Source organism: Caloenas nicobarica, chromosome Z, assembly GCF_036013445.1.
Source record: "Caloenas nicobarica isolate bCalNic1 chromosome Z, bCalNic1.hap1, whole genome shotgun sequence".
Taxonomy (NCBI): Eukaryota; Metazoa; Chordata; class Aves; order Columbiformes; family Columbidae; genus Caloenas; species Caloenas nicobarica.
The window spans coordinates 38,600,349-38,610,527 of NC_088284.1; the positions used below are offsets into that span (position 1 = coordinate 38,600,349).

At 40.8% G+C, this 10,179-nt stretch overlaps 1 protein-coding gene across 3 annotated transcripts in view; it reads left to right on the forward strand.

Moving 5' to 3' along the window:
• The window catches only part of PJA2 (praja ring finger ubiquitin ligase 2), a 33,745-nt gene extending 32,901 nt beyond the window's left edge, over positions 1–844 (forward strand). For all 3 annotated transcript variants that reach the window (XM_065656483.1, XM_065656484.1, XM_065656486.1), the window contains exon 9: positions 169–844. In XM_065656483.1, the coding sequence (XP_065512555.1) occupies positions 169–300 (132 nt within the window). In that variant the 3' untranslated portion in view covers positions 301–844. The remainder of the gene's footprint in view (positions 1–168) is intronic.
• The last annotated feature ends 9,335 nt before the right edge of the window (positions 845–10,179 follow it).

The following is a 10,179-nucleotide window of genomic DNA, read 5'->3' on the forward strand; positions in this document are numbered from 1 at the left end:
TCTGAGATTGTTAGCTTTTTCTTAGCCCCAGGTAGCAATCCAGTCAAATTTGACTTTAAGACAGTGCTGTTGTGAAGACATTAAATACTTTGTAAATAATAACCTTCAGTTCTTTAACAGCATTGAATGCGAACTGTGCAAATGAACTGGTTTTCTCTTTTTTTGCAGTCAGGAACATGCCCAGTCTGTCGTCATGTACTTGTACCTGTGCTTCCTGAAGCAAGTGCTGCCACTGTTTCCTTTCTGTCTGGTCATGATTCCGTATCCTCTGTTCACAGTGCTACAGGAGGTTCAGAGTAGAGTCTGAAATTAAATCTTTGCCACCAAAAAAACCAGTAAATTTTACCTGTTTAATTACAATATGAAAACAATTATGTATAAAATATTATATGTAAGATACTATCTATATTATATATTTTAGTTTAGAAAGAGGGTGCGAGACTTCCTAAATTCCTTAGATTTACTATAATAGCTTCAATTTTCAAACTGTGAGTTGGAAGAATGCGCAGCCTTTTTTTATGGGCAGAATGTTGCTGGTAACTGAAATGTCTAAAGCTTATATGATGAAAAAAATTCCAAAAAGATAATTAATGTGACACTGTTCAAATTCTTGCAGCTGCACTGGAGCCGAAGCTTGTGAAAGTTATGCTTATAATCTGTTTTACATAATATAACTGAACTACTTGGTTTTGACAAAGTTAGGACTATTGAGTGACTTTGTAAGATGAGAAGATGTTCTGTGTTACCCGAAATGGTAGAATTCGATTTGACTGGAAACAAATTGCATAATGGAACACTATTTCTTACCAGTTTATTCTACAATAAACTTTTTCCTAATGTCAGAAGTGCTATAAAATTGCTGCTGTGTGCATTTTTTTTAATGTCTTAGGACTGCTTTTAAGCTTGTGTCCCAAATGTATATGAACTATGGAACTTCAACATTTGAAATTTTAAGTTCGTAAGAAGTTGCATCTGTAAGAGCTGAGCAACTACTTCCTTCAGTTTGTGTTTCCATTCTGCTAATTAGGTCTCCTGCATGTGTGCATGCTCTCTTTTTAAGATATATTTATATATAACAGGGTTGGGGTTGCTTTCTAATGCAGATATAGTTTAAAATATTTTTGGCTTCTGGACTTTTAAGTCTGAAAAAGGTAGTAGAAACTTCACACACTTAATTGAAAAATACATCTGAGTATTTGGATAATGGTTGTAAAGTTATTCCAGAAATTTAAAAATTAGGAATGTTTCTGGTATTTGCAGTAGGTTGTGATACACTTCATGTTTTAAAGGAGAAAAGACTGGTCTCTAGAATGTATCTCTATAAATAATTCTCTAGTATATGGAAAAACATTAAGGGTCAAAGTTAATCATTCCAGGACAGAAGGTTAATATTTGGATGTGTGTGTGTGTACTACACAAAAGCTTTTCTGTGGCTGTCGGGTTGACACACAGTTCCTAAAATGTTGATGCATGGGAAGAATATACGAGGAGTCTAATCAAACACTCTTAAAACAGTTACAGACTTTTACAGTAACTTTGAAATTAAGCTGAATTTAGCTCTTTGAAAAGTGATTGATTAAAAACAGCAATCTTCTAATAGTGGCTCTCTAGCTATTCAGTTATGATTATGGTTCCCATCATAGTATCTCATTTATTTACAAATAATCTTTTATTAGCAGTAAAAGACAGTAATTTTCATGTTTGAGGGACATACTGAGTTGTGTGATGTACTTTGCAGTGTAACTTGTGGACTGCAGCAGAACAAAGAATTGGTGAGAGTTGCCATGAGTCTGTTCCTGAGGTTTTCAGTTATGTTATTCCAAAACTTAAAGTGTAAGGAACACAAAACAGTAGGATACTGGTGAAAAGTATCAGATGTGTAGCTCCTTGACGGCTTATTTTCCTGTTTTAAAACTTTATATTCCCTGAAGTAGGCATCAGAATTTAGGGAAACACAACAAGTAACATACAGTTCTAGGCATACTTGCTGGCAGAATTCATATTAGTCCAAGAAGTGCCATAATCTTCCACATATCTATTACAAACTACTGCTCTGGAAAGTGTGTGATCCAGATGATAAAATAATAATGCAGCCTTTAAAGGTCATCTAAGGTGGATATTTCTCTTTTAAGAGAAAGTGGAAATGAAGATATGTCACATAAACACTCAACCTTATCACCCTCATCAAGCTCCAGACAATCAAAACAGTGTCTAATGAACGTGGTTACCCTACCTCCTCTCCTTTCTTACCTATCCCTTCTGAAGAGTTTATAGCCATCTAATGCAGCACTCCAGTTATGAGAGTCATCCCACCATATTTCTGTAATGGCAACTGTATCATAGTTTTTGTGCTGCACAATGGCTTCCACCTCATCCTCTTTCTTGCCTGTGCTGTGTGCATTGGTGTAATATAGATGCACTTCACTGGGCTATTGATCCTGCCACCTTTTTTTAAGGAGAAGCCCTAATTCCTTTGTGGCTGTTTTCAGGAACTTCTATGGTTTCTAAAATATCAATAAACCTTCTGTCTTTGCTGCCATGTGGATTTCCATCTGCTGCCTTCACAGATATGGTAGATCAAAGGATGTCACTAGCACACCATCCCTCAAACATGGACATGCCACCCCCAAGGCTTATCTCTAGCAAGCCTGGTTTTATCCCTTTCTCCCTTCAAGTTTAAAGCTCTTTTAGTGAGACCTGCTGACTCCTACACAAAGATCCTTTTCTCCCTTTGAGAGAGATGTACCCTGTCACCATCAGGCCTGGTATCATTTATACTGAGCCATGATTTAAAAAAATAATAATGTTCTGCTGGTTACACCAGTTTACACTGGTGGGAGAGTGGAGAACAAGGCTTCTGCTCCTGATCACATAACCAGTCATCCCAAGGCCCTGAATCCCAAGGTCTTGATTGCCTTTGGACTTCTTTTTGCAACTTCATTGCTGCCTACCTGAAAAATCAATAATGGATAATAATCAGAAGGGCCAGTCAGCTGCTAGAAGTAGAAAAAAAGAGAGGCAAAATCTGTGAGCTCCAGTTACAAACCTGGGATGCAGGTGGAGGTGAGTGGCCAGGGGAAAGCTCCAGAGCAGCAAGGGCTTTCAGAGGGGTGGATCACCTTCGTACATTCTCCAGCCACGCTCTTCTGTAGGAAGACACTAGGGAGGTTGTTCCAGCTGCACTCTGCCTGGCCTCAACATAAGCAGAGCAAGTGAGCAGCATCTTTTTGCCAATGTTTGTGCTAGCTGAAATAGGGTATCTGGGTAATCACAAAACCAGTTTTGCCAAAAGACCTTTTTCTAGACTTTCAATGCCATACAACAACAATGGCTAGCTTGCTTAATACAAAGCTCATTAGATTTTGTGGAAATGTGTATGTCACCATTTAAGTAAAAGGGGAATTAAAATATGACATTGAATTCACACTAATCATTTCTTGCTCAGAAAGCTTAGATCATAGAATCACTTCGGTTGGAAGAGACCTTCAGGATCATAGAGTCCAACCATAACCTAACTCTAGCACTAAACCATGTCCCTAAGAACCTTGTCCAAATGCCTTTTAAACACCACTTCCCAGGGCAGCCTGTTCCAATGCCTGACAACCCTTTCTGTGAAGAATTTTTTCCTAATATCCAGTCTAAACCTCTCCTGGTGCAACTTGAGGCCGTTTCCTCTTGTCCTATCCGTTGCTACTTGGGGGAAGAGACCTATAGCCTCCTTTCAGGTAGTTGTAGACAGTGATAAGGTCTCCCTCTCAGCCTCCTTTTCTCCAGGCTCCAGTTCCCTCAACTGCTCTTCAATGGACTTGTGCTCCAAGCCCCTCACCAGCTTTGTTGCCCTTCTCTACTCTCTCTAGTACCTCAATGTCCTTTTTATGATGAGGGGCCCAAAACTGAACACGGTATTCAAGGTAGGGTCTCCCCAGCACCGAGTACAGTGGCACAGTCACTTCTCTAGTCCTACTGGCCACACTATTCCTGACACAAGCCAGAATGCTGTTGGCCTTTTGGCCACCTGGGCACACTGCTGGATAACATTCAACCAGTTGTCAGTCAACGCCTCCAGATCCCTCTCTGCCAGGCAGCTTTCCAGCCACTCTTCCCAGAGCCTGTAGCGCTGCCTGGGGTTGTTATGACCCAAGTGCAGGACCCGGCACTTGGCCTTTTTAAACCTCATGCAATTGGCCTCAGCCCAATGATCCAGCTCGTCCAGATCCCTCTGTATGGCCTTCCTACCCTCCAGCAGATCAACACTCCCACCCAATTTGGTGTCATTTACAAACTTACTAAGGGTGCACTCAATCCCTTCTTCCAGAGCACTGATAAAGAGATTACACAGAACTGGCCCCAATACTGAGCCCTGGGGAACACCACTCGTGACCAGCCACCAACTGGATTTGGCTCCATTCACCACAACTCTTTGGGCCCAGCCATCCAGCTGGTTCTTTATCCATCACAGAGTACACCCATCCAGGCCATGTGCTGCCAGCTTCTCCAGGAGAATACTGTGGGATGTGGTGTCGAAGATGTTACTGAAGTCTCAGTATACAACATCCATGGCCTTGCCCTCATCTACTACGTGGGTCACCTTGTCATAGAAGAAGATCAGGTTGGTCAAGCAGGACCTGCCTTTCATAAACCCATGTTGACTGGGCCTGATCATATGGTTCTCTTGTAAGTGTTGTGTGATGTTACTCATCTGCTCCATGACCTTCCCCAACACCTAGGTCAGACTGACAGGTTCCCCGGATCCTCCTTCCAGCCCTTCTTGTAGATGGGCATTACAATTGTGAACTTCCACTCAACTGGGACCTCCTCGGTTAGCCAAGGTTGCTGGTAGATAACGGAAAGTGGCTCAATGATCACCTCTGCCAGCTCCCTCAGCACCCTTGCGTGTATCACTTCTGGCCCCATAGATTTGTGGGTGTCCAAGTGGTGTAGCAGGTCGCTAACCATTTCCCCTTGGATTATTGGGGCTTCATTCAGCTCCCCATCCTTGTCTTCTGGCTCAGGGGGCTGGGTACCTGGAGCACAACTGTTCTGACTATTAAAGACTGAGGCATTTAGAAGGCATTTAGACTAAAACAAACAAAATCATTTGAATACCTGGCCAGTCTTTTACCTTGAAAATACTTTTTTTTTTTCCCCTTTTCCTTTCTTAGTGAAGTGGATGTAATTAGATTTTGTGGAACACTGAGGGTATACAAAGATAGCTTTCTTTAAACTGAGGCTTGATTGATCATGGAGAGGGAGGGTCGATTAGTGAATTGTAGAACAGCTGGCAAATACTTGTGGATAAGGCTCCTTGTCCTGTGTCATACAGGAGATAAATGGGCTGACAATCATTTCTGTATAGGCTTTAGATGTATGAACCTGATATCAAAGGTTAACCCGATGCTCAAGAGTCCTGAAGTGCTCCTGACTCTTCCTACTTTGTCATCAAAATCCTGTCCAGACTAACCAAAATGAAATTGGGTAATTTTCAGAACCAATGGCATACAAGGCTTCAGCATGAGCTCACATCACATTTGTCACATACAGTGTAATAAAATAATTTTTTAAAAAGTTATTTTCTCTGGATTTGAAAGCAAAATCTGTCAGATTATTTTAGGTGGAGAGAGAGGAGGATATTTTGCTGAAAAATTGATATAATTGGTGTGGATGTAATTTCAGTATACACTCCTAAAGTATATTTCCAGATGCATTATCTTTTGCTTTGAACTTGCAATGACATCAGTCCTGAAAAGGCCCATTGCGTTTTAGTGAATTTAAGACTATTGCTTTAACCATGACCACGATCATTATTAGCTTTTTTCTAAGACTATGTCTAATATAATTAGGTAGTGATTTATAGTTCATAGTGGGGAAGCAGGAGGAGATTAACGTCTGTCCCTCAGTAACAAAATACAGACTGCAGTGCAGAAGGGAAAAAGAAAAGTTTGGTAATTTTCCAGAAATTAAAATAATAATGTCACAGTTTTGTGGCTTCTTTTCAGGCAATACTCCCATTGAAGTCAGTGAATTAAAGTCATATTAAATACATTTAATTTTTTCTTCACAGTGCTATTACTCAATGCAGAAGCATATCAGATCTTCCGAAAGCATTTATTTGCCACTAACTCAAGGCATAGGCCATTAGATTTCTTTAGCTACTCATATAATTTTAGATTGTGACTTTTATAATTTTGGCTCGGTAAATTCTAGAACACTTGATAAAGCATTAGGGATTGTTGTAAGCAGTACTTTCAGGAAAGAAAAACATTTCATCTCCTAAATGCTTGTATAAATGAGCGTCGGATTACACAAAACATTAGGCAGGAACTGCGCAGCGAGAGTGGATGGACTACAGGCGACAGAAATGCCTGCAAAATTAACATGTTTTATGTAAAAGTGGGAAGTCTTTACTTGCCATCTGCCTCCACATTATCAGATCAGAGCACAGTAGAGTCATCTCTGAAGATTTTTCAGGAAGGATGTGAAGGAGGACAAGGCAGAGACTTTCCAGAGTTCATCAGGTAGTATTGTTGAGGCATTATTATATGAAAAGTGTCATGGAGGCATCCTAAATATAAGTTTAGGTGGACTAGCACTCCGATAACATAAGATAAAGGTTCGGATATTAGGTTAGGAAATTATTTGGAGTGCAGCCAAATAAGAATGAGGATCCACAGCGTGCATATACGCACTCACAAGGAAACAAACCAGAGCCCTCTCTGCCCCGTTTTGCCCATAGAAGATAAACACTAGCCTACTGCCGCCAGGACTTCACACTCGTCTGTCCCAGACGAGGAGGGTACACTTGCCTACCAGGCAAAGACTTATTAAAGCATATATTCAGTAATTTATCACTCATCCACACGCGGAGGTGAGGCGCTCCCCATCCCGGGAAGTTACCTCAGACGGCTTCTCCGTCTAAGGGGAGGGACCCTGCATGGCAGACCCGCAGCTCCGAGGAGACCACACAAACGGGATCTTCGGCGGGAACCCCATTTATAGTCTGCTCAGATCTGACTGTGGGCATTCCAGAAGCTTCTCGGCTTCTCTACACCCCGCCCCCCGAGTGTGGGCCTTCGAGAAGGTTCTCAGCTTCTCTGGGCTGTGGGCACTCTCGGCCCCTCCTCTGCTGACGACCCTGCCCAGCGACTCTGGGCCTCCACAAAGAGCCGTTAACTGCCCCTTGAAGGCCCCAGTTCTGAGAGGGGGATGGGCAGCTGCCAGAGCAACTGCCGCACCAGTGCTCAGGGCGTGGCGGGGGAAAAGCAACTGCCAACACTAAAGGCAGCTTGGTGCTGAGGCAGAAGTGTCTCTCTGGCACTGCACACTAGTGCGCTTTACATGTATTTGCTGCTGCATTTTGTCTTGCAAAATATTTGATTTCAAGAGTCATGCCAGTTTAAGCCTTACGTCTGTTCTGTTGTAAGCTTGGTTTAAGTCACGCTATTTTAAGGACACCTGCTGGAGTTATGACTTCTGACTTAGTCCCCTTAGCGTACCTCTTTTCTTTGGTATCTGGAAGCAGATGGTTTGTGCACAAAGGTCTTCAAAGGTGGCCTCTGTTGCTGGTTGTAGCCGTGAGCAACTTAACATGCATCATTATGGGATAACGCGCTCTAACAGGTAATCACGACACACTGCTTTTATACTGCCCAAACCATGCCACGAATGTGTTTGAAAATCATGGAACTAGCATTTATCTGAGGAGACATGGAAAGATCTATGGAACACAGTGTGGGAAACCATATGATCACGTGTGCGGCTATATGATCATGATCCATGAGGAGGCTACTCACCAAGGGCTTTGAATCCCTTCTGCCCATGCTGCTCCTCTGCCAAGTGCTGCCTGTTCCACAGCACTCTGTAGGTTCCATAGGAGGTGGCTCATGTAGGGCAACAGGACTTTGCCTTATTCCCGAACTGAGAGAAGGAAGGAGAAGACTTGGCTCCTTCATGCTCAAAAAAGGGATTTGAGCCAGCAGCCAGTTTTGTGACTTCCACTCAGGAACTTTTGTGCCCTTCCAAGAATATTAAAAGCCAAAAGAGTTCTGTTGTTTTGTTTTGGTTTGTTTTTGTCTCAGTGCTATGTTGTAGTATGTGGAATGATGCATAAGTAGATGAATTAGAGTTTATATTTATGTATTTTAAAACTGGTGGAGTTATGTGATGGCTGTGTGGACAATGTAGTTTCAGAATAGCTAGATGCAATCTATTACATTTTTACAAGTCTCAGCATCTGCTTGCACTATTACTAATGTACAGCATGCATCTATGCATGTATGTACACAGGAGAGAAAAGGAAAATGTCAACAAGATGAGAGAGCAGTGGAAACAGATGGCTCATTCACTTAAATACATACTCTTGTCAACTTCAGTACAATAAGTATCCCTAATAAACTTTCATTGTTAATTATATGTATGTGTTTTTATGTGTATGATAGCCCTCAGAATACCTGTGGTTTTTTATTGACTGGTGTCTCAATTTTTTCAGACCAGTGCATATGTTAAATCTGATACTTTAAATGAAAAATGAGTGCAAGAGAATTTTGGACAGCAACTATTTTATTTGTACTAAAATCTTGAGATACAGTAGACTTTTATGTTCTTGTTTAAACTTTTATGGCTAGACTATATACCTAAGTGTCAGTCTACATGAATCCATTTGTAAATTGTATATGTAAATACTTAGCTGATAATTAGAACATATGTGATATAACTTCATCTTGCTGTAATTTTAAGTGTGTTTTACATGCCTGTTTATTCCACAATGCTGTCACTTGTGTATTTATTACAAGGGGTTCTGTTCATCTCAGCAGCAGCCAGATCCTGAAACTGAAATATAAGGTAGGCAGAGGGCAAAATCAGGTATTGTCTTGATTTACCTACATATTGGGTAGGGTTTTATATGTATTTTCATTAATACCAAGACTAATAATAGGCAATAATTGCGCTGGGTGTCAGACAAACCTGCTTTTGCTTGGTCAGTCTGCTTCTAAAGTAAGAATAGCATCTGCAGCTGTATGTGTCTCAAAGACTGCATTAGTCATAGAGAACTTGTGTTTTTCCTTTGAAGGAGGTGATTTGAACAATAATCTTTAATGTATTTTAATGTATATGATTTACCAAGTAATTTAAATTATGTAGCAAAATCAAATTCCAGTCTCATGAATCTCTGAAAAAAATTACCATCTGTGATTTGCAGTTCTGTCAGCAAACATGTAACAGCAAACATGCAACCATGTGAACACATGTGAAACTTGGTCTTCAAAAGATTTCAAAATATCAAGCGTATGCTCAACATACCCTCTGACAAGCTGCTTTTGCAATCTGCTGGAAACTCATTGTAATAGTTCCACATTTTGCCCACAAAGCCAGTGAACAAAACCCACTGCTGCACTGAATTAAACAACAAGCACCAGAAATTAGTGCTGAATCCCCATCTGGAAAACATGCAGTGGCCGCAGGCCACATCATCACAATTTATAAACAACAAACATTTATGAAAGCACAGCATCATCAAGAATAGAAAGAAACTGAGAAAACTAATTTTAAATGCAGTGTTGTAACATGAAAACATTTGGGGGCAGTTGCATTTTACTGCATGATAAACTTTGAAAGGAAGTTTCTGTTATCTGGTTTACTATCAGGATAACAAAATAAGTTACTAAAGAGAACCAAAAAAGGTCCTTACTAATGGCACTGGTAAATCCTAACTTTTTGCATACTTTGAGAAAAATGTTTGTAATAAATGTGTGATAAAATATGAATTTAGTATTTGCTTGAAACAAGAGTATAATTGAGTTTGAATGCAGGAAACTGCAAGCTTGAATTTTTTCTGCGCAATTCTGGAATGTTGATTACAGTATTAAGAATGGAAATATAAGAGACCTACTTGGTAATGAGGTTTGTTACACGCTACTGAGCAATATTGTTTTGCTTTGGTTTTAACTCTTGCTGCCAAACAGTGCACTCACAGAAACGGTCCTTGGGGTTTATTTGTGATTAGGTTCTCCAGCTCTTCAGCACTCCTGCCACAGTGGGCATTCCCATTTGAACTGCTGAATCGCCTTCCCACTCACAGCATCATCCTTGCTGGGAGGAACTTGCAGTTAATACCTCCCTTTTAACCCTCCCTTGCATTAGAATTGCTCACAACAATGGGATTTTTCCATCTCCACTCTAATG